The sequence below is a fragment of the Candoia aspera genome, chromosome 4 (genome assembly GCF_035149785.1).
Source record: "Candoia aspera isolate rCanAsp1 chromosome 4, rCanAsp1.hap2, whole genome shotgun sequence".
Taxonomy (NCBI): Eukaryota; Metazoa; Chordata; class Lepidosauria; order Squamata; family Boidae; genus Candoia; species Candoia aspera.
Window position 1 is genome coordinate 12,678,274 of NC_086156.1, and position 24,643 is coordinate 12,702,916.

A 24,643-nucleotide genomic window follows, 5' to 3' on the forward strand; every position below is an offset into this window, starting at 1 on the left:
GTTTAGTTTTTTCATTAGAACATTTCTCCATCCCCTTATCACATTCTGATAGTTGCTAGAACTGCAGGATTTAATTCCAAAAGTCTTTGAGGAGTTTGGTCCAGTCTCCTGGGCACAAGTGGAGACTGATGATCAGGAAATCTAAAAGATTCTAGTTTTTTGTCCAGCTAATCTGAAAAGCATTCCAGTTGGCATGTTTTCTTCCCAACTAACTACTTGAAATCATCTGAGGAAGTGGCAGAGTCTCTCACAGGGCCCTGTGATTTGTCGCCATTTTGCTCTGCTTTTCAAAGTAGACACCTAAGCTTTTGTGTGATTGATCTGGACTACTTAGCTTTTCCACTTGCTCCAATTTAATTTAAAGCTATCCCTGTTGCTTTAGAATCCCATAAACTAAGCTGTTTTATAAGCCCCCTCATGCTTTATTTAAGCTGTCACTGAGTTAAGGATTTTTGGATTTGGTGGTTGGACAGAGGAGTTTGGTATGTATTGGAAATCGCATATATAATTATACAATGAACAAATAAGAGATGGAATTTGAGTTGCAATTAAATCTAATAATTTTAAGTGCAGTTGTGAGCATCCTTGCAGGGGGAGGCAAATTATGGTAAATGCATCATGATGTCATGCAAATGATGTATTTGCACCACACTTCATGACAACTCTGACTCAAATTAACACAGTCACATCATTTCCATTCTTAAGTTTGACTTTTGTTATCCACTGCGGAATGCGTATATCTTATGTCGGCAATATGAGTATCATTTAATCAACACATCTTTTTGTGGTTCGAACTTACAGATTAAAGAAATCAAGTGGGGAGATGTCGGAGGTTGGACTGGCCAAGGAGGGTCAATACTTGGCACAAAACGGTAATTCAACAGTTTTGTATATTATCCATCTGGAAATCAAAGAGGCAATAGTGCATATACCATGAAATTACCATAAGTTGCACAGAACAGATTTAATCAATAGCTGATCAAAGAGAATTCGAAGTGATAGACTTGATAATTATATCCTTTGCAATGTATAGTTGTGCCACAGGTGAACATAATCAAGTGAGATGAGAAATTAAATATATCAATATTCTACCCTACATACATTCCTGATTGTCTTTGTAAAAATGTATTTTAGTACACTTCCTGGAAAGTACTTGGAGGAGATTGCAGAACAGATGCGAACTCATAACATCAATGCCCTCCTTGTTATTGGTGGCTTTGAGGTATATAATTTTGCTTTTTTCTTCTCTTCTAAATTCTTGTTGGTAATTGAGTCATATTCATATTCAATAGACCATGGTTAAAACGAACCATGGTTTAGGGCAGTCTGAACCCAGCCATTGAGTGGGCTTTGAGAGCATACAGCATTCCATTGTCCACTCAGATATATTGTGTTACAAATTGTGGCATGATGTAGAGGTACTGGGCAAATGGCCTTGGGTTTCAATGACAGCCTCATATTTCTAATTATAGCATTGGTGTTTAAAAAATAATTTTCATTAATGTTAATTAAATTTGTTCAATTTGATCTCACAGCATTAAGCCAGTGCTTAAACTCTATGCCTGTTCAGGAATTACACGTTGTGCGTTTAAAACTTAATATGTAACTGTGGAAGCCTGTTTTTTAAAGGGGGAATGCTGTTTTGGGTGGTTAATTTAATCCATGAATGAATAGAAAAATGTAACTAATATACATGTAACTAATTTACAATATATAAATGCAGCTAATAAGAGAGAATAAGATTTACTTCTCTCTACTGCTGTATTGTGTATTCTGTAAGAGAACTTGCAGAAATATTTAAAAGTACTTAAGCTAAAAGCTTTTGAACTGTTTGCTTTAGCTTGTTTTGTTATATATTATACATAATAATATTCTTTATACATTGCATGAGGTCTTTCTGGTGACTCTCTACTGCAGATGGATGGTCATTTTTAAGAGCATTGGAAATAGATCGAAAAAGGTGTCATTTCTCATGTAGCACACTGTTTCCTTTTACAAAAAACTTCTGTCTGAAGTCAAGCCAAATTTTGAAAAAGTGCCAAAAAGCTGATTACTAGAGATAAAAGATAGGGGAATATATACTCATGAGCAGTGATCTCTTTTTCAAATCACCTTTGACCCTCTGAAAGGGATAATCACCATACCATCTGTCACCACTGTGTGTGTCTACAGCAGTGTTTCTCAACCTCAGGAGCCTTAAGATGGGTGGACTTCAACTCCCAGAATTCCCCCAGTCAGCATGCTGGCTGGGGGAATTCTGGGGGTTGAAGTCCAACCCATCTTAAGGCTCCTGAGGTTGAGAAACACTGGTCTATAGAGAGCCAATCTGTCACCCAAATCCCCACCTGCATTGCATTACCTATTGCTGCAATTCAAGTTTTCTTTTTCTCCCCTTTAATTTGACATAATTGCTATATGTGCCCATCAGGCATACCTGGGACTATTGGAGCTCTCTGCAGCCCGGGAGAAATATGAAGCGTTCGGTATTCCCATGGTTATGGTTCCCGCAACCGTATCCAACAATGTGCCTGGTTCTGATTTCAGCATTGGTGCAGACACTGCTCTGAACACTATCACTGATGTAAGTTTCTCTTTCCTCCTGCCGCCGCTCACTAGCCGAGCCATCGCTGCTTGCCATTCAACGTGGCTGGAGCTGGAGAGGTTCTTGGACCAGAACGTAGGAAACAAGACTGCACCATAAATCAGATGTAAACGTAAAATCACATAGACACAATGCACATGTGTGCAGGCAAGCATGCGCACACATGCACACTCACGTGCACACACGGGCAGTTTGACCAGATAGTACATTTCAGAAAATGTGAAAATAGCATTTTATTTATTCGTTCATAAGAAATGCACATCCCACTGTTTGATCTTTGATTTGATCTTCGGTGAAGCTGACCTCTGTTACTAAAACAATACAAAAATATGCAGAAGAATGGATCCAGTTTAAAACAAAAAACTGTGGAAAACATAATTCCTCAGTGGTTATACAAACATATATACATATTAGCACTGTGGAATTGGTGTCCATTTGCCTTTTTGTGAGATACTTTCTTTCACACTCCAGGTCTAACCTCTAGCCCTGAAATGTCCTGGTGATCTCTATTAACCCAGGTACAACCCTAATTAATTTTTTTGAGTCAGCCAAGTTTGGCTAAGTGCCAGAAATTAGTGCCATCAAAATCAGAAGACAGTTTGTGCTATCTCTGATGCCTGATAGAATCTATTTTACTTTCATTAAGCTTCCAGTGCAACTCTGAAGATTGTTGTATCTTAACTAAGCGTATAAATTTAGTTTAAAAAATAAATAAATGAACAGCCAGTGTGCTCAGATGGATATTTTGATAATATTAGGTTTTGTTAAATATTACACACATTTCAGCCAAAGTGAGTTTTTAAAATGTCTGTAAGACAGATTTGTAAAATATAAAGTAGAACATCAATGAAAAGAATCCCATAACTAGTTTTTGCACATTGAACAAGCAATTCCTCCATCTCTTATAACCAACTGCTTATAAGTCACTGGTCCCTTATAAGCAGGGGTGCGTGTGGAACAGGAACAATGTTTTGTTTCCAACTTGGAACAAGCCATCACATTCCAGAGGTTCTGACAAACCGTTTCAGAGCGTGGTTGGGCCGAACTGAAAGCCACAGTGCTTCGGTGGTTTAAGATTTTGGGTGAAACAAAATTAGATGGGGTGAGTAGGTTAGGGCAGGTGCACATCACCCCTTCTCTCACCACTGCATCTCCCAGTGTGGCATATCCTACTGCCCCGTCCTCCCCCATCTTCCCAACACTTTAGTTTCCCTGCGTCTCCTCGGCCATTGTAGCACATCCGGATCATCAGCCTGCCCAGCCCTCCGGCCTCCCCAATGCCACCCCACCCTCCCCTCGCCTGCTAATGTCCCCTATTCTCCCTGCCCTGTTCTCTCCTGCCTGAATCAAAACAGGCACATTTCATTCACCTGTTGTTTAGTCTGGCCATGGATCTCCTGAAACCAGCTGTTGTGCACAGGGCAGTTCCTTGCATGGAATGTTCTGTGCATCATTTAGCATGGACATTTGGAGAGAAAGGTTCTAAAGGATCATAATTCCATTTGGCATTTAGGCCTCAGGTCACCGATTCTGCCAGATGCTTCTCTTTTTAAAGACAGTGCATTTACACAATGTGCAAATCTTTGAAGAATTCCATAAAGTTTGAACGATTGGTTGTGATTTAAGCTTTTTTTAGGCTGCAATGGACAAGGACAATCAAAAGCTCAGAGAAATGTTTTTTCAGAACACCTAACAGTTGTTTAAATAGTCTATCTCGGTTATCAGAGTGCCAGGGAGGGGGGTCAAAAAAGTCAAGATGGTGGCCACAACCAGACTATTAAAGCCAAGCCCTTTTTTAAGGGGTGGGGCTTCAGTATATGGTTGTGGCTGCCATCTTGACTTTTTTGACCCACCCCTGTCAATTATAGTAAAGAATCTATAGGGAGCCTTGATTCCAGTTCTGGTACAAAACATTCTCCACTTCTATTATCAAAAAACCCAAAAGTGAGTACTTCCTGCATGTTTCTTACTGACCTTCTTTCTTTTACGAGTTTTCTTGTCTTACTTAACTGATCATTATTCCACTTGTGGACTTTGCTTTAATTCTATTGACCAGATTGTAGTTAGATGGTAGTTCCCAGGTCTCTTCTAATGGAATAATTGCTCCATAGTAAAATCACAGTAGTTTCAGTGCTAGGGAAGCATTGTTACTGATTTTGTTCATTTGTTTGTTTGTTTGTTTTGATTGTTCATTGAATTTGTTATCCCAGCAATGGCTAAGTAACCTTTTCGAAAGACAGGCTATTCACTAATATTGATCTTCTACTGTGTGCAACCATGGAGGAGTGGGATTCAGATGTGAATACATGCTTTGCTTCCATCACATGTGAACTATACTGTATATCAGTGTTTATCAACCTTGGCAACTTTAAGACATGTGGACTTCAACTCCCAGAATTCCCCAGCTGGCCTACTTTATTTTCCAAAAGAGGATTGATTTTCAGAAACAGGTTGAATTTTTAGTTAGATCAGCAATTGCATATTCTGGAAGAATTCTCATTCCCATCCTCCTTTTTAGAGAAGAGTATGACTTTTTCACAGAAGCTTTTTTGCTTTTTAAAGCTTCCATGATTGACCTGCCTGGTTAATCAGTGGTGGCATTGTGCTTTAGGGATTGAATAATTTGTAGTAGACTATCCAGTTGGATTTCTCTTCTTTGTGGGTTAAAATAACACTTGATTATCTTGGAAAGATAGGAGACTCTTTTTCGACTGCCTTTTAACAATCTTCTCCTAACAGCTTGCAAATATGTGAACAGGACAGGTTCTGTTCTGCTTGGAGGCAGGACTCTGTGTGTGTGTGTGTGTGTGTTGAAGATTAGGTGCTAGGGCTGCCATATATGGGCTGCAGAACTCCAGGTGACATTTAGATGGCAGCAAAGGGGTACAGAAAACTCTTGCAGCCAAGATACGGCAGCCTGAAGATGCCCATGTGTGTCCTCCAAAGGGACTGTAAGGCTGTTTCACTCATGGTAAGAGATGGCCCAGAACGAGATGGTGGATATTCTGAACTCTGCTACTTAGCAAGTACTTTGTGTTAATATGTGAGGAGAGGGCGCCGCAAGCAGGTGTACAAGTTGTGCACTGCACAAAGGTGCCATGACTCTGGGTGGTGGTGGTGGTGGTGGTGGTGGTGGCGGCGGCAAATTAAGTTTTAAAAATCAGTTCTCCATTCTGAAAACCAACTGTTTGTGCTCGCTCACGTCAGATTTCACTTCTTCCCAACTGAATGCTGTACGGATAGTCCTCGCTTACTAACGATAATTGGAACTGGGAACTCCGACCGTGCCGACTTACAACAGCAGTTCCAGCAGTCCCAGTTGCCCATTGACTTTGCTTGTCGGAAGCCAGCAGTGAGGGTTGCAAATTGTGATCACATGACCATGGGATGCTGCGATGTAATTCTGAGCCGGTTGCCAAGTGCTCGAATTGTGATCACGTGACTGTGGGGACGCTGTGATGACTGCAACAATGAGGACCCATCATAAGCCCCTCTCATTCAGCGCCGTTGTGTCTTCGAACGGTAGCTGAACGAGTGGACATTAAGCGAGGACTACCTGTATATCAATTCAGAGAAACCGTACGTATTGCGCAATCTGAAACGATCAGCGCCGCTAACAACTTCCAATGCACATATTGTGGCAGTTCCAGGAAGCTCGGCTTAACAAATATGAGCTGTGCCACGTCTCCTTCTTTTGCCTGGGGCAGCAAAACACTTTTTCCACAAAGGCACCTTACAGATCAGCGGCTGCCCTGTGTGATGAATGCGTGCCCTCAGATAGAAGAAGCATACATTCAGGAAGATGGCTGTGCTGCTCCTTTCTTTTCGTGCTTGGTACATGTAGATGTTTTTTTAAAGCAGCGAGCATAAAAACGCTGAGTGCTTTCCTTCGATTTGCCTGACGTTTTGCAGCTTCCCAGAAGGCTGTGTTTCTAGCTGAGGGCCCTTGCTTACAGCTGCCATGACTGATGGATGCATAGCAGCTAGCTGCTGACTCCCTGCAAGAAGTGAAATATGTCAGGTATGCCATGCTTCTAGGCGCAGGGGGACAGAAAACCAAGGTTTTTTCAGAGTAAAGGGTTTTGGATGGAGTGAAGGAAATGAAGCCATAACTCACACAATCCAGAAAAAAGAAATTCTTAATTTGGCAATACCTTTTATTAAGACCAGCCAACCCGGCTCCAAAGAATGGATGAGATTTGAAGAGATAGTCTCAAGGGATGGCTGGAATGTACAGCTGGCATTAGCCATGGCTAGTGTTCAGTTGTAGCTATCATTCAGGAAGGATGAAATGGTGGCTCCCTGCAGCTCCACGAGTGATACAGAAATAAGAAGGATTACAGTTTTCATACCAGCCAAGGTTGGGAGCAACTGCTGCCCAAAATTAGTAGATCGCCATTTCATCATTGTTATAGAAAAGTGAATCTCCTTAATGTAAATTTACATTAACAGTTAAGGTTCAGATTGAAATGCAGCAAAAGCCCCAGGGATATGGTCAACACGTGCTCAACTTCAGATAACTCTGAAGAGTAACCATTAGTGACAAATGTGTTACGCACAATGTTGCTGTTGTCTTGCTTGCACAGATCGTCTTCTATTGACCTTGACATGAGAAGCTACCTTCTCGTTGCCTGACCAGAAGCAAAAAGAGAATTTTCTCATAAATGCTTATCTTTGGCATGTTGCTGCCTGCTCCAAAGCTCAAAATGAAACAATGGACCCTTTCTGTCCTCTTTGGCTTTTGCAAAGATGAGCGGAGCAGGATAAGATTGAGGCTGGCCATGAATGATGTTGGGCTAGTTGAGCTACGCCTGGCTACAGGCATCTTTGAGTTCTTGAGCTAAGCCTGTTCCAGTCTAGGAAGCCAGCTAAAAAAGCGAGGTATGAATCAGTGAAGCCCATTCACTTCCTCCAGATGTTTAGCACGCAGAAATTCAGTTTAATCACCAGGGCTCTGTCCTCTGCTACTTTAACCCCTCTTTTGCTTGTGTCATCTTTCTACTAACCACTGCTGATCTGCTTCTGCACCAATGCAAATCCAGCACCCCGTTTTGAGATGCTGTAAAGAAAACAAACAAAACCACCCAGCCACATTCTTTAAATCAGCAGCGTTGTGGGATTTGCAGCATTGGCTGGCCAGACTTTCCATTGCCACCCACAGGGAGCCACTAGTAGAACGCCTAACAGCTGTCCAGATATGGCCATAGTATGTTGCTTATGGTTCCTTGTCCCACTGCTTCAGGCCTTTGAAAGCTGCTTGCTGCTAGCTGAAGCCCGGAGCCGCTATGAGGAGTTTTGCATCCCAATTTGTGACTTGCCTGCAACCATTAGCAATAATGTCCCAGGCACTGACCTTACTATCGGTGCTGATACTGCCTTGAATATTGTTGTAGAGGTAAGAGAAAATATTTCAGCACAGATCTGGGATGGCAGACCTGAAAGCTTAGACAGAGTGCATGTTTTCAGAAGCCTTTTATGCTTCACAGCACAAAGGTAAGATCCTAGGATCGATCGACTGGGAATTGTGGAATGAAACTCACCTAGATTCCCCCACATTGGCTTTTCCAGACAGATTATCCGGCAGAATCCACTACTGGTGTGCCACGTGCATTGGGTAAGGTTTAGAATGTGCTTCTCAAACTTGGCAACTTGAAGATATGTGGACATCGACTCCCAGAAGATGTGTTAAGATGTGTGGCTGGCTGAGGAATTCTGGGAGTTGAAGTCCACACATCTTCAAGTTGCCAAGTTTGAGAAGCACTGATTTAGAAGATACGTGAAGTCTGAAGCAGGCAAAATGTATACTCCTTGTGGTACCTCATAATTTCAGTTCTACATTGTCACACATCTGCTTAAGAACATGTCTTTGGAATGAAAAATGCCAGCATGAGCATGTTCACATAAGATCCCTGTCTGATCTGCTGGAACTTCATTTGTTCCCTCAGTGGCAAAGATTCCCACCAGTTTGTTATTTAATACTAGTCTGTCAGAATAGGTATGAAGTTGACATGTGGTTGATGTGGGGCTAGTGTAATTGAATCTGCAGCTTGATAGCCACTATGTTGGATTCGAGTTGCTCATCTGTGCGCCCTCCCTCATATTTCCTTGGCCAACTTCTTCTCCCAGCATTCCCAAGGGCTGCAGAGCAAGGGAAGGAAGCAGAGGGGGCTGCTTTGTGGAACTCTGCTCAGTTTGCAGAAAGGACCTGAGATGTGGAGTTTAGCATCACAGGGTCTGTACAACGATCACAAGACTTCCCATGATAAACCGACATTCTCTTCCAGACTGACTTCCAAACATTTAGATCATGACCCCAGAGAGCAGCAGCAATTTCCAAGGATGAAATTTAGGACTTCCATGTTGGGCTATCAAAGAAGTTTGTCCCTAAGCATTGTCCGGAAGCACTACATGTTTTTGTTTATTTGTTTGGGATGCCTCTTAGGGACTGAGGTTGAGCCAGCCCTGCTGCAGTGTCATCCGTTTTGTATATTTCAGGGGCTCCTTTGTTTCTGTTTTTCAGTGCGTGATTAATCAATCACCCTGTGATGGAGGACAAGATTTTTTTTTTCCTAGCTGTCTTAGGAAAACAAACCAGACACTTTGGAATGCAGTCAATTCTTTTTTTTTTTTAAGGCCATTTTTATGCCAAGAATTTCATAGTTAACATTATGGCTAAAATGTAAAAAAAATCGTAGTCTAGAAGGCCAGGAAAGGGAAGTTAAGCATGTTTAAAATAATAATTTCTGCTTTCTTGTGTTGCGTCATAATTATAACATGTCCACGAGTGGAATGCTTGTAGCCTAGATGACACTAAAACAGCTTTCAAAGGTGGCAAGCATATTTTTGTGTCAGTTGCTAACCGATCTTCCTTTGATAGACCTGCGACCGAATCAAGCTATCCGCAAGCGGGACAAAGCGACGTGTGTTTATCATTGAGACCATGGGAGGCTACTGTGGCTACCTGGCTAATATGGGGGCTTTGGCTGCAGGTGCCGACGCTGCATATATTTTCGAAGAAAAATTCGACATTCGGGAGCTACAGGTAGGCAGTGCCTCCATCTCTGTCTTCTTAGAAGGTAGTTTTTTCCACATCGGTGGGCTGGTTCACACTTTCATGTACTGCTATGTCATTGTTTGGATAGTTACATTAATAGGAAAGATCTACCTCTTCAGTTATATCGGAGCTGGTTTGCATCTGCAAGTCATCCGTTGGTGTGATAGCCATCAAGTGATAAGTGTTGTGTGTATGAACCTGTACACAGTGTTAGTTAGCTTATTCACTTTGCCAATAATATTAAAAACAAGCTTGCTTGCTTGCTCTCTCTCTCCCTCTCTCTTTCTTCCCTCCCTCTCTTCCTTTCCTTCTATTTATATGGCCACATATTCCACAAGTGGTAGTCGCCTTTACAGCCCTTCATGGCTTGGGGCCGGGTTACTTATGAGATCATAGGTCCCTGATTGTTTCTGCCCATCCTATTTGATCTGACTAAGGAGTATCAGCTGGCAGGGCCCAGAAGATGAGCCTCTGGAACATCATCCCTCCAGAGATCAGACTGGTTCCAATCCAGTTCTTAAATATCTGGTTCTGTGCTCAGGCCTGGGGCCCTGAGTGGGTGAAGAAGCCAGTTCCTGGCTATGTTAATGGTTGTTGTGGTCCTTCTTGGCTGCCCTATATTTTTATTTTTTTTCTGTGTCTGTTTTTACTTTCCTTTTCATATTGTTAGCTGCCCAGAATCATTTATTGAGATGGGTGGCTGAATGAATGAATGAATAAATGAATGAATGAAGTGACCAACAAGTTAAAAACATTAAAAATACATCCACCATTACAAAACAAAGGCACAAATACATGCACACAGCACCAGGAACAGTAACTCGACACAACTAACATCTACTGCAGCTCATGTAACCTCCTGGCTCAGTGCTGGAGGGAAGGGAAGGGTTTTTCTAAAGCCGACAGGGTTCGCTTATGAATCTATTAGGTGGACAGTTAATGTATTTAAAACCTTAAAACTCTTATTTACGTTGACTTCCTATGTTACATTCAAAGCATTTTCCTAATCCACAAACCCTATTACTTTGTTGCCTAAAGCTGGCAAAATAAGTGTTGCTGCCCAACTTTCAGTGACTCTGGGTGGTTCACAACAATCAAAGAAAGTACAATAAAATCAATAAACATAATGGTGACTATTGAAAGGTCCTTTGGGAACCTTCTTGCCGTTCAGATTGTCTTTTAAAATGGTTTATAAATTCTCATTGGTCCAGAATTAGATTGTGAGATTATTAACTGGGACTGGGGCTGGTGGTGACAATACACCTTTATTTTGTTAACTCTTGGTCCAATGTTTGAATAGTTCAGAATCAGGAACTTCTCTTGCACAGACCTATCCAACTCTTAAGATCTTCCACATCCCCTGCCAAAATGAGTGACGGCTAAGGAGAGGGATAGTTGCCAGTTTGTTTAACTGCCTTCTGTATGGCTGCATGTTTTTCAGTTTGTGTTATTTGTGTGGCTGCATAACTACAGCAAATAAATGAATAGATAAGGTAGAATATGATAACAACATGTACTAGGGCTCTCCCTGCAGTGTTTTGCATCAGCTCAGGTTTCCAGATCATTTTTAAGGCAACCCAGATGCAGTTTGGGAAATGCTGGTGGTTTACGTAAAGCTGCATAGAGATTGTGGTGGTTTTACTGTGCCTTGTTAAGAGTTTATGGTCCAACAGAACTGGTCAGAAGGCAGGCTGTCTCTGTAATCATTCCTGCTCCTGCTCCTCCTCCTCCTCCTCCTCCTCCTCCTCCTCCTCCTCCAGAATTTCTTGGAACGTGTATGGCTGCTAAATAAAAAAAGGACTCAGGTGGTCTACAAAATTTAAAAGTTCATAAGAACACCCACAGCCAACATCGCTTAGGTTATCTGTGGCTGATCCATGAACCTAAAGTTGAAGTTCCTCATTTACTCCTTAAATATTGTTTGGAGAGCCTATAACATTTGGAATAGATTTGATGTATAGCCAGTTAGAGACAAAAGTAGTTTACAGAATGATTACTCCTCCTTGGTGTTCAAAAGACAGACAAGCTGCTTTTCCCAGTTTGGAAAGAGATGCTATTTATTTTGTAGGCCAATGTGGAACATCTGACTGAAAAGATGAAAACCAGCATTCAGCGAGGTTTGGTCCTGAGGTAAGTGAACATTCACATGCAGAATTTTCAAGTCCAGTGAGACTGGTGCCTGGCATGTTATGGGGGAAGGGGGAAGAGGCAAATATTTTTCAGGTCTGAAGGAATACTTCATCCTCTGGAAAAGACCAAGTACAGGATCAGCCTTTGGCATTTCGTGATAAAGGATCTAGGGCACAGGAGCACCATCTGAGATTTTAGAACTCCTATAAGCCTAAAGCCAGACATTTCCAGAAGTTACTATTAGAATTAATTTTCAGTGAGACAGAAGGGAAAAAAAAGGCTTACATACAAGATTGGAGACCAGTCTTGATAAGTATAATTAATTAGCGGGGTACATATCCCCTTAATCCAATCCAGTTTATTGATTTAGTTCAAAATAATTGAATTGCTTCGATTCAAAAAGATGTTCCTGTTCAAGACAATCTGAGCATATTGGTTTGAATTACCATATTTTGGAGAAAAAAGTATGCACCCAAAAGCAATAGAATTGCAAATTGATTCACAGGTTTGACTGAATCGCCCTCAGGATAACACCTCCAGGCTGATTTTTGCACAGTCCCAATATTTAACTTTAATTTAATACAATTGTCAACGGAACTATACCAGTTTGAGTTTTTGTCCCAGCTCTACCCACTATTTTTGAAGTGCAGCCTACAGTGCATCAAAAACCAAGTCCACCTTTCACTCTAGGAAAAGTTGCACACCCTGATCTACATAACTGATACTTGGAGGGCTCCTGGCTGTCAGAGGAGACAAGGTTTTGCTGGATCATCCAATAATTCCCCTTGATGTAGGCAGAACTGGTTCTAGTCCAAATACCTTTTCCTAGCATCAGAACCCACTCTGTGGCTGGAGCACTGCTATTTGCAACAGGCACGGGTGGGATTTCTGTTCTTGACTGCCTTTATTTTAGATCAGTGTTTCTCATCCTTAGCAGCTTTAAGATGTGTGGACTTCAACTCCCAGAATTCCCTAGCCACCACACTGGCTGAGGAATTCTGGGAGTTGAAGTCCACACATCTTAAAGCTGCTAAGGTTGAGGAACACTGCTTAAATGTAGTTCTAAATGTTGCTGGAAGTGGTTAATGGTGCATGGCACACAAGAAAAAAAAGTTGGGTCAGTAGGGCAGGTAGGTTGACCTATTCCGATTATAAGGGTTGATCCCTGTGCCACCTTGGCAGTAGCCCAGATTTGTCAGGTGCTGATGCTAGGCTGGCTGTTTTTGCTGTGACTCATGCTCATTCTCTGGCTGCCTAACCTTTTTATACGCAAACACATGAGCTTATCAATCGAAGCGAATATTTGTAGCTCAGGGTTGAACTGTGGAGTCCTTTGTGCTCTCTGAGACTTGTTGTTTTCTTGCAGACGTTTCATTGCCAGACTAGGCAACATCTTCAGTGCAAAGAGGGAGTGGGCCTTGCTCTCAGTTTATATACCGTGGCTTGCCCTGCTTGTGTTGGTAGGGGTGTTGTTCTCTCCTTGGGAGACAATAGAAAAGCCAAAAGACCAGTACACTCCCTTGCCAGCAATCAGCACCTAGATATGCAAAAATCAGCACTAGGATTAACACCAGACAAACAATCAAACAGCACAATACACCCTAATCAAGGAACTATTAACTCAGTCAATCAACCAAGCAGCAAACAGCCCAATCAAGGAATTCCCAAGGAGAGAACAACCCCACCACCACCAACACAAGCAGGGCAAGCCACGGTATATAAACTGAGAGCAAGGCCCACTCCCTCTTTGCGCTGAAGATGTTGCCTAGTCTGGCAGTGAAACATCTGCAAGAAAACAACAAGGCTCAGAGAGCACCAAGGACTCCACATGAGCTTATCTCTTGAAGGAAAGAAGGCGTAGGACTTGATAATGCCTTCCAGAAACAGTGCTGGATGCAGCTGAATCAATTGCTTCTCCGAAAGGTGATTATCTTGTGGATATGACGGTTCGCTCTATTTTTTTGCTCTTCAAAGCTAGGCAGGTCTAGATCAGGGCAATGTCTGAATGGGACAGACTAACCAGAAACCCCATTTAAGCCACCCAAGTACTTGTATAGAAATACAGTAGTATAAAAAAGTGGTATCAGCTAAATAAGCCATGCTTCTTTGGGGGTTACACAGGAACGAAAATAGTAGCCAGAACTACACAACTGACTTCATTTATCAGCTCTATTCGGAAGAAGGCAAAGGGGTCTTCGACTGCCGGAAGAACGTGCTTGGTCATATGCAGCAGGTGAGAATGGCTAAGAAGTACTCCAGGTTGGAACAAGAGGCTTGGAATGCGTCTTCTAACCCAACAATAGCAATACAAATGCCCCAAATAGGTTGGAACCATGCACAAAAGCAGCCACAGATCATGCTTCCACTGCTGGGTTTCTGGGTTAGGGATACCTAACAGCAACCTGAATCTCTGCCTGCAGTCTATGTAGGGTAGATGGGATTTCCATGCCTATTAGTTGTTGCTGCTTAATTAGCATTAAAGAAGGTTAATCTCCTCCAGTAATTTCAGTCTTTCCTTCAGCAGCAATTGGTAAGTAGATGTCAAGATTTCATCACTGAACAGAAGCCATTCTGCAAAGCTTTTGTGACTTTATCTCAGTCTCATTCAAGTCCCAGCTGACATAAACAGCCCAAATAGTGTAGCTCCTGGACTAAGATAGCAGAGGCCAATATTTATTAGGAAAATAAATCAGATGAAATGAAAAGTATGCATGGTAAATATTCTCTGACCTACATAGTCAAAGTGATTGTCTGATTGTGATTCTCACTGAACTAGCATACTTCTCTAGGCTGGTACTCTCCAGCTGTGTGTGTTGATTGACTAATTTGATTTATACCCTTTCAACTAGCAAGTACTCAAGGTGGCTAACAAAATCTGGGAAAAAACGTGGAAAGACATTAAAAGTAACAGTTAAAAGACTAGTGAAGCTCCATAATTTATTTCCTTGACCCCCAGTGTAGTCAACAGCCAGTGCTGGCTGGGAATTGTAGGAGCTGAAGTTTCCAGGATAGGTGGGGGACACCAAGTTGGAATGAGGAATGAAGACTGTGAATGCATCTTCCTCACATGGAAGATATACATGCACTGGGCTATGTCTCATTCTGTGCCTAAATGAGAGGCAGTGAATCTTGTGCTTGTTTAAAGTCATAAAGAGTCTGGTAGCATCTTTTCTGTCATGACTACTGATGGCGAGCAGGAGGGGGCCCCTATCCAGGGGGGGAAACGCATGCGTAGTACTGAGGAGTTAAGCAGCCATTCAAAGAGACACAGATCAGACCCGCCCTAACTTTCGGGGTTTATCTGTCTGGGTTTTTCCCACGCTTCTTCAGTTTTTTAGGATTTTCTGTCTTATGTAGCAGTAATAAACACTAGAGACTTACTCCTCGTCTCAGCGTGATTCCTGACTGTTAGGACATCAAAGAGTTTGTTAGGATTGATGTCCTAACAGTCAGGAATCACGCTGAGATGAGGAGTGGGCCTCTAGTGTTTATTACTGCTACATAAGACAGAAAATCCTAACAAACTGAAGAAGCGTGGGAAAAACCCAGACAGATAAACCCCAAAGGTTAAGGCGGTCCCGATCTGTGTCTCTTTGAATGGCCACCTAATTCCTCAGTACTACGCATGCGCTTTACAGCCTGGATGGGAGCCCCCTGCTCGCCATCCTCACTCATGACACTACCCATGCGTTTCCCCCCCTGGATCGAGGCCCCCTCCTGCTCGCCATCAGTACTCATGACATTTTCATATTAATGTATTTTATTAAAAGACACAAGCTTTCATAAACTAAAGCTCATTTCATCAGATTCAATGGAGTGGCTAGACTGATGTAGGATTTAAATTGGGATCAGTCTAACCACTCTATCGCATCTGATGAAGTGAGATGTATAAAATTCGTTAGTCTGAAAAGGTGCTACCAGACTCCTGATTTTGACTACTATAGATGAACATGGTTCTCTTCCTGCAATTGTGCATGTTTCTAACTCATAAATACATAATCACCATTTCCTCCCCCCAAAAAAAATCTGATATGTATACTTCATTGTTAAATTAAGTCTTGAATTTCACAGGGTGGTGCCCCTTCTCCATTTGATAGAAACTTTGGGACAAAAATTGCAGCAAAAGCTATGCTGTGGATCTCTAAGAAACTAAAAGAAAGCTACCGAAGAGGTGAGGAAATGTTAGATGCATTTTTCATTGCATAGCTTAGTACACCAGCTGCAAATTGCCACAGGAACTGGGAAGCTTGGGGACCATGGATGGATATTAAACAGAATGGTTGTCATGCATCTAAGTTAACCAGATGTTTCTTCTTTCATGTGTCTTCATTTCTGCAAAAGACGATCTAGTATAGATCCTGTTTGTTTTTCTTGACTTGATGGTAAGATCGGATCTGTGAATTGCACCATTCCCACGCTTTCCAAATATCAAGTTCAGGCATCTGCATCATAGAGTAAAGGCACTGGTGGCAGTTGTCATCCCAGAGTCTCTTGTGGCCTTCAGGGGCCCTGCTCCGCAAGTGGCCGGTTGTGAGACCCTGTTTTTCAAGCTGGGATCCTGAGAACAGTTGGGGGTGTTGCTGCTGTACCAGCCTCCCTGCTGCATAGCAACCTCCCTGCCCGAGCTGCTGGAGGCCGTCTCGGGGCTGGCGGTGGAGTTCCCCAGGCTTATGGTTCTGGGGGACTTCAATCTGCCATCCCTGGGACATGCCTCGGAGATGGCCTGGGAGTTCATGACTACCATGGCAGCCATGGGCCTGTCCCAGATTATCCGGGACCCGACTTGAGACAGTGGTCACACCCCGGACTTAGTTTTCTTGTCAGAGCAGTGGCAATGTGATCTGAGGGGAGAGTTAGATCTGTCCCCATTGTCATGGTCAGACCACACCCTGCTGACCCTGAGATTTTATTGTGCCACCCTGCTCTGCAGGGAGGCTGGACCCATTCGATTGGTCCGCCCCCGGCGACTGATGGACCCAGTAGGGTTTCAGAGGGAGCTGGGGGTTATTCCTGAGGGCCTGCTGCACAGTCCAGCGGAGGTCCTGGCCACGGCCTGGAATAGGGCCGCAGCCGGGGCCTTGGACAGGATCGCGCCTGTGCGTCCTCTCTTGCCTTGCTCGACCTGTCACTCCCTGTGGTTTACAGAGGAGTTGAGGGTTTTGAAGAGGGTTAAGAGATGTCTGGAGCGTCGCTGGAGGAAGACGAAGACTGAATCTGACTGAACACAAGCTAGAGCCGCTATTAAGGCCTACCTTGTGGCGGTAAGAGCGGCGAAACGTGAATATTTCTCCGCTCTTACTGCATCTGCAGAATGCCGTCCGACAGCCTTGTTTAAGATCGCTCAATCTCTTCTGGGTCAGGTAGATCTAGGGACCCACCTACAAGGCCGTTCAGAAGAGTTTTCACAGCATCTGCAGGATAAAACACTCAGATCCATTCTAAGTTGGACTCTAAGTGTGAAGCGGAGTCTGGGGAGATGCCAGGGGAATGTACTTACCCTGTTATCTGGGAACGGTTTGATCTTGTTGGGCCTGAGGAAGTGGACAGGATTCTCCGGACTGTGAATGCAACCACATGTCAGCTCGACCCATGCCCTTCCTGGCTGATAAAATCAGCCCGGGAAGTGACTTGTGGTTGGGTCCAGGCGATGGTTAATGCATCCTTGAGGGAGGGGGTGTTTCCGGCTGCCTTTAAGGAGGCGCTGGTATACCCCCTCCTCAAGAAGCCATCCTTGGACCCTACTATACTGGCCAATTTTCGCCCTGTCTCCCACCTTCCCTTTTTGGGAAAGGTGGTTGAGAAAGTGGTTGCGTTGCAGCTCCAGAGAATTTTGGAGGAAACGGATTATCTAGACCCCTTTCAGTCAGGTTTCAGGCCAGGATATGGGACGGAGACTGCATTGGTCGCACTTATGGATGATCTCTGGTGGGAGTGGGATGGAGGGAGTGCATCCATCCTGGCTCTCTTGGACCTCTCAGCGGCTTTCGATACCATCGGCCATGGTATCCTTCTGGGGCGGCTCAGGGGGTTAGGGGTGGGCGGTGTAGTTTTGCGCTGGTTCACCTCCTTCCTCCAGGGCCGTTCCCAATCGGTGGTGATAGGAGAGGAGAGATCCGGCCCTCGACCCCTCCATCGTGGGGTGCCACGGGGTTTGGTACTCTCTCCTCTCCTATTTAATGTCTACATGAAACTGCTGGGTGAGATCATCTGTCACCATGGGATGAGGTATCATCAATATGCTGATGATATCCAGTTATATATCTCCATCCCGGGTGAAGTAAGTGATGCGGTCTCCACCCTTTCCAGGTGCCTGGGGGCTGTGGGGGCCTCGATGGGGAACAACAGGCTTCAACTGAACCCTGGTAAGACAGAGTGGCTGTGGATTGATGGCTCCTCGGGTTCCAGGAAGTTGTCATCTTTGGTTCTGGATGGGGTGGCACTGCCCCATTCGGAACCAGCATGGAACCTGGGGGTCCTCCTGGACTTGCGACTCCTGTTCAAAGAGCAAGTGGCAGTCACAGCCAGGAGGGCCTTTGCACATCTTCGGGTGGTGCGCCAGCTACGCCCATTCCTGGACCGAGATGCCCTCCGAACAGTCACTCATGCCCTTGTCATCTCCCATATAGACTGCTGCAATGCGGTCTACATGGGGCTACCCTTGAAAAGTATTCGGAAGCTTCAGCTGGTCCAGAACGCGGCTGCGTGGACAGTTATTGGGGCTGTAAAATCAGCCCACGTGACACCACTGTTACGCGAGCTGCATTGGGTACTAGTTTGCTTCCGGGTCCAATTCAAGGTGTTGGTTATCACCTTTAAAGCCCTACATGGCATGGGACCAGGGTACCTGAGGGACTGCCTCGTCCCCGTAACATCGACCTGTCCCACCCGGTCAGGCAGGGAGGGCATGCTACAGACCCCATCAGCAAAGGAATTTCATTTAGCGGGGTCCAGGAGGCGGGCCTTCTCTGCAGTGGCGCCCGCCCTTTGGAACATCTTGCCCCTGGAGTTGAGACAGATTTCCTCGCTCTCAGAGTTCCGGAAGAAACTTAAGACCTGGTTCTGCCGCCTTGCCTGGGAAGGGGAGAATGATAGCTCCACCTGGGGATGGCTGGTGCCATAGCACCACTTAGTGATCCATCTCCACTTGGATTTTACGTTTGTTTTTATGTATATTTTAATGTAATTTTTATGTGGCTATGTTTTAATGCTATTTATTGTAAACCGCCCAGAGTCCCCCAATTTAATAAATAAATACATAAATAAAATAATAACATAGAGACAGGTGCAGAAGATATTACCACAATGTAGAGCTGCTAAACTTTGATACAGATTGGGGCATGGATCACTGCTGGACAATCTCTCCATCTGAGCCTGCTGGGAAAGAACGGTGATAGTAATCTTTGGACCACCACAATAGAAACCAGTATCATGGGCCCATTTTGTTCCTGGGTGTATCCCTGATATGCTAGTGTCCAGGTTTTGGATAACTCCAGGAGCATCATCTCTGGATCAGATGAGGGGTTGATGATCTCACCCAGATCTGGTGTTATGCTCCTGGACAGTCATCCTAATGTTAGCCATAAAGGAAACAACTGGGAACTGCTGCTGCAGCATGTTTGAGAATACTTTTATCTCAATAGGAGTGGACTCTGCTTTATATGCCTAAAGGGCAATTGACTAGAAGGAAGTTGGTACCTTCTAGAAGAACATTTTTCTTTGATTATTTCAGGAAGACCAAGTCAGCCATCCTAACAAGATTCCTGGGCAGTGGGGAGGGGGGTATAAGAAGAGGGTTAGTTGCCTTAAACTTTGGCCTGACTGATCTCCATCTAAACACGCACCAAACAGGCTGCATCTTTTATATAGGTGAACTTAAGGCTGCTGCTGCTTGCAACGATGTTGAGTTTTGTCGTCAATAGCCTGGATCTACCTTTGCACCCTGGTGCTGTCCAGATGGTGTGAGCCCCTCATACCCCACAGCTGGTGTGGTCAACAACTATGATGGTTGGAGTGATAGAGTTAGTTTCCCAGCAGATCTGGAAAGCTGCTATGTCTGCACCAAAGATTTATTTCTTGACTGACTTGCTTAGGATAACATGCTGTTTCACTTGGGAGCTTTACACTAACAAAATTTGAAACCCCAAAAAGGAACCATATATTAAGTTGTGTAACTGAAGAGTAATAATCTGAAGACTGACCATCAGAAAATAGAAGCCCACCGCAGGAAGCACCTTCACACACATCAGAGGCCTTCTGGAACAGCCAGGTCTGAATGACTTCTGTAGTCTGCCGCAGTGCTTTTCAAACTTGGCAACTTTAAGATGTGTGGACTACAATTCCCAGAAGCATGCTGGCTGCGGAATTCTGGAAGCTGATGCCCACACAACTTGAAGTTGCCATTTTTATAAAACACTGGTCTATGGAATACCCTTCTTCATGTTTCCGTAGTTTTTAATCCTGTAAAAACATTTTTCTCAAGAAGAAATTACGCGCACGCACGCACGCACATACAGACATAAATGCCCTTCTATTATCATAAGTATTCGTTCATTAGATTAATGTGCCTTCCATTCTGGAGCTCGAGGTGGCATATAAAATGCTCCCTCCTCCTCTTTTTCCCCACAGTCCTGAGAATTAGGGTGGGATGAAAGTGACTATCCTTCTGAAATCCTCAGATCTGTGATGTTAGGATGTTCCCTGCCCAGTACTCTCCTCCCCACAAGTTTTCGGTTCCTGAATATGTTTTACAAAATAATAGGCAATCACAATTTTAGTTACAAGTATTCTTCCTTTCTTTGTTTCTCCCCTCTTGCGGTGGCTACATGGATCACAGAAGAAGGTAATATGTTTATTGTCTCTCAATTTTATTAGCACTGAACAAAGCAGACCTTTCTATAGTGCTGAAAAAGTTCTAATTAAAAAAAAAAACTAATTTTGAACGAACGTTTATTATCAATTACCACAATCCCCTTTTTGCCTCATTCTAGTTTCCAACTTCTCTAACACTTTCCCCCTCCCCATATCGTTTTTTCCCACCTAATACGTACTGTTTTGTTACACTTTGCATGGCTAAAACTAGTTTTTTTTTCCCCATAGGAAAGGTGTTTGCCAACACTGAGGACTCTGTGTGCCTTCTAGGAATGCGTCGGAGAAACCTCATCTTCCAGCCTGTGATCAAGCTACAGGATGAGGCAGATTTTGTGTAGGTCGAAGACTTCCATATTATTATAGAACAGGCAGCCCAGACCTGGTATCTCCACATCAGCTGAAATTTAATTCCTGTTAGGAGGATCGAAGTCGTATGCATCTGCAGGTCATTAGCTGAGAAGGGTCACGGAGGTGGAAAAGAGGACAAAGCAGCATGTGCTCAGAGCCTTATTCCTCAGTCAATTTCAGAACACTGCTGTAGACGCCTTGTGTTGAACCAGCTCAGATTTGGAGCTGACGTGCCCATTACAAAACAGTCGAGATTACCCTGTCCAGATTCCCCATAGCACAAATGGCTTCTCAATTGAGTTTGGGTTTTTTTTTTCAGCAAGATCAATTTTGTGTAGGCAATTTTTTTTCTTCCCTGCAGCCCAAGTTGCCTGTGGTAACATTAATTCATGCTTCCCTGAGGCTGCAGTTCTCACTGGCCAGTGCTGTCTGGGTGGAAGAGTTAGAGGTGAAAGAGGTTAATTCCAACCATAGAAGCCACTGGCAGGAGAGCTGTATAGTAAAATGATCCAGCTTAGGCCCTGTTGCTTTTGTAACATAATCCAGTTCCTGAAATCAGTCTATCGTTGATTCATTCATTAGTGATCTTTATACTGCCCCATCCCAGCAAATGGTTTATCAGGACTTTGAAACACGGTTATCCACAGGGAAGGGGAAGGTCAGCAAAGTCAAGATGGTGGTCATGAACACATGATTGAGGCCCCATCTCTTGTTTGCATGCATGCTCTGCTTGGGAAAGCCTTCACTTGGGCTTTCTCAGAGGTTTGGCCATTTTCAGAGAGACCAGTGGTTTGGCTCAGTCTGATGGTGCATTCGTCCATGGGTTCTCCTTGCTTGAGCAGGACAAACCTGGATTTGCAGCATTTAATTCACAGAACGGGTGGAGTGAGCCCTTCTTAGTGCTGTGTGTGCGACAGTTACAAATCTATGTAGTGCAGGGTTCCCTACAGTGGTCAGTATCGATCCCCAAGGGTCATTGGGACTATCCAAGGGGTTGGTTTTATTATTATTCATAGTACTATTAGTTAAAGTAGTATTTATTAAATAACTTTCATATAATAAATGTTTGGGGGTTGATGAACAATCTGAAACTTCAGGAAGAGGATGAGCTGAAGAGTTTGGGGACCGCTGATTTAGTGTTTCACTGGGACCAATTTTCAGTATAAACTATCTGCTACTTATTAAGAGGTGGGCAAAATACTGTAGGTCCCCATCCTTCTCACTAGAAAACATTTGGCTGAAAATTGCTGCTGTTGCCACATGTGCTTTGTGAATGGGTGGCACAACTGTTTTATTGTTTTTAACTGGTTTTGTTGTGAGCCCCCTCAGATTATTGTATATGATAGGCAGCCATGTAAGTTTTACAGATAACTAACTAACTAAATTCATTCCTTGGTTTCAGCTTGGGTAGAAGCCTCAGTTGCTCATAGATGTTCTACTAGAAACGTCTAATGGCAATTTCCACCCTCTCTTGGTCCACAGGCACAGGATTCCTAAGGAACAGTGGTGGCTAAAACTGCGTCCCCTGATGAAGATCCTGGCCAAATACAAGACCAGCTATGATGTTTCCGATTCAGGCCAGCTAGAGCACGTGCTTAGACCGAAGGCATCAGAAGCCTAAGACTGGGATGCCAGGATGTCATAAATCGAACTCTTTCTCCATTGTGCGTCAACAGTGCTTTAGAGCAGTGTTCCTCAACCTTGAGAACTTTAAGATGTGTGGACTTCAACTGAAGTCCACACATCTTAAAGTTGCCAAGGTTGAGGAACACGGCTTTAGAGAATGTGTTACAGCTTCTTTTTGTAACATCTAAGTTATTGTACCAGCACTTTATGTGGGAAACAAAAACTTTACAATCTCTCTGTTCCTGGTTATTTTTAGGCTTCATTGACACAAAGAAACACTCTAGTGCAGTGGTTTTCAACCTTGGCAACTTTAAGATGTGCGGACTTCAACTCCTAGAACTCTGGGAGTTGACGTCCACACGTCTTAAAGTTGCCAAGGTTGAGGAACACCGCTCTAGTGCCTAACTTAACAAAGAGAACCCAGTTACCGATGTGTTCCTTATGAATAATCTGTCAAAAACCGGTTCTATGCACTCAGTGTGATGCTATTCATCTCTTGCACTTTTACCAGATAGTGTTTACACTCAAAAGCATAGTTTTGTGTAATAAATACTAAAAGACTTACATACAATCCACCCAGAATAAAATACTGTTATTACCATAATGCTTGGTGTCTTTTGTTTAAACACCTTGTTCTCATACAGTTCCCACCCGACTCAGCCTTCCCACCCTTGTTCTCCTCTAGCTGCCCTGGGTCTTCCTAGGGGAAAACTTGCAACCCATTCAAAGCACCCTCGCTTGGAGGCTTATATTTAGGCATCTAATGATGAGACTTTAGGATGGAGATTATGCGCTAGGCAAGTTGTCCTTCCAAGACTTGCCTGTTGTCATCATTTTCACTCCAAGTGCTAAGGCAGTTCTAGTAAAAGGGAATGAATAAAAACCATGTACTCAATAAGGAATTATATATAGGCCTGTAGTTTCAAAATGCTTTAATGTACTGCTTCAGAATTGTTTCATGAAGCAATACAGGTAGTCCTCGCTTAGTGACAGTAATTGGGACCGGCAACCCCATTGCTAAGCAATGTCATAAGGCGTGATGTCTCGTGACTGCCGACTTAGGGCAGCAGTTGTGGCAGCACTGGCTTCCCCATTGATTTTGCTTGTGGGAAACTAGCAGTGAAGGTTGCAAATGGCAGCCATGTGACTGCAGGATGCTATGATGCAGTAATCGTGAGCTGGTTGCCAAGCTCCCAAATCGCAATCGTGACAGTGGGAATGCTACAATGGCTGCAACTATAAAGACATGTCATAAGTCCCTCTCCTTCAGTGCCGATGTAACTTTGAACGGCCACTGAACGAGAACTACCAGTACATCCATTGCCCCACCTCTAAAGTGGCTGTGTTCCTTCGTGTGCTCTGCCCCCTCCAGCTCGAGGAGCCAGAAGAGACCTGCAGTCGTGCCAATGCTGCTTTCTGACATTTTCTGCTGGAGGCTTTAAGGTAAACCTCTGCCTTCTTGCATAGCATAAACCAGTGCTTCTCCACCTTGGCAACTTTTGAGATGTGCGGACTTCAACTTCCCAAATTCCCCTAATTCTGAAGCAACTGGGGAATTCTGGGAGTTGAAGTCCATTCACCTTACAGTTGCCAGGGTTGAGAAGCACTGCCATGAACAACTGTCATTTTTCACAGTCACGTCTTTTACTACACTGAGACTCTTGCTTTGGAATCCAGGGAGCAAGTGGGAACTTTTTAACCTAACAGTGACTTCTGCCCAGCCCTTCTGCAAAGAAAGTGTAACTGTGAAGTTGTAGAATGAGCAGTGCAGGCACAGACAGTTAGAATGCTCAAAACTCTGTCCTGAACACACCATGTGACTGCTCAGAGCAACACAAAACCTAAGCTGCACAAACCACACTAGGTTCACTGCGACACAGAAAGTCCTACAGTATGTCCGACTCGTCTCTTCCCCAAGGTTAGAGCTACTTAAAATCCTCCCACAAGGCCCCATAAGGCAGGGTATCCTTAACACGAGGCACTGACTGAAACACGAATAGGAAAGCTAAAATCAA

At 43.8% G+C, this 24,643-nt stretch overlaps 1 protein-coding gene across 3 annotated transcripts in view; it reads left to right on the plus strand.

Moving 5' to 3' along the window:
* PFKP (phosphofructokinase, platelet) overlaps window positions 1–23,170 on the plus strand; it is a 66,322-nt gene extending 43,152 nt beyond the window's left edge. The window contains exons 14-24 of one of the 3 annotated variants that reach the window (XM_063303418.1): window positions 802–872; window positions 1,135–1,222; window positions 2,429–2,581; window positions 7,845–7,997; window positions 9,480–9,644; window positions 11,725–11,786; window positions 13,908–14,019; window positions 15,858–15,957; window positions 20,883–20,988; window positions 22,485–22,666; window positions 22,763–23,170. In XM_063303418.1, the coding sequence (XP_063159488.1) occupies window positions 802–872; window positions 1,135–1,222; window positions 2,429–2,581; window positions 7,845–7,997; window positions 9,480–9,644; window positions 11,725–11,786; window positions 13,908–14,019; window positions 15,858–15,957; window positions 20,883–20,988; window positions 22,485–22,623 (1,149 nt within the window). In that variant the 3' untranslated portion in view covers window positions 22,624–22,666; window positions 22,763–23,170. The remainder of the gene's footprint in view (window positions 1–801; window positions 873–1,134; window positions 1,223–2,428; window positions 2,582–7,844; window positions 7,998–9,479; window positions 9,645–11,724; window positions 11,787–13,907; window positions 14,020–15,857; window positions 15,958–20,882; window positions 20,989–22,484; window positions 22,667–22,762) is intronic. The other 2 variants (XM_063303420.1, XM_063303419.1) reach the window with 2 other exon arrangements.
* The last annotated feature ends 1,473 nt before the right edge of the window (window positions 23,171–24,643 follow it).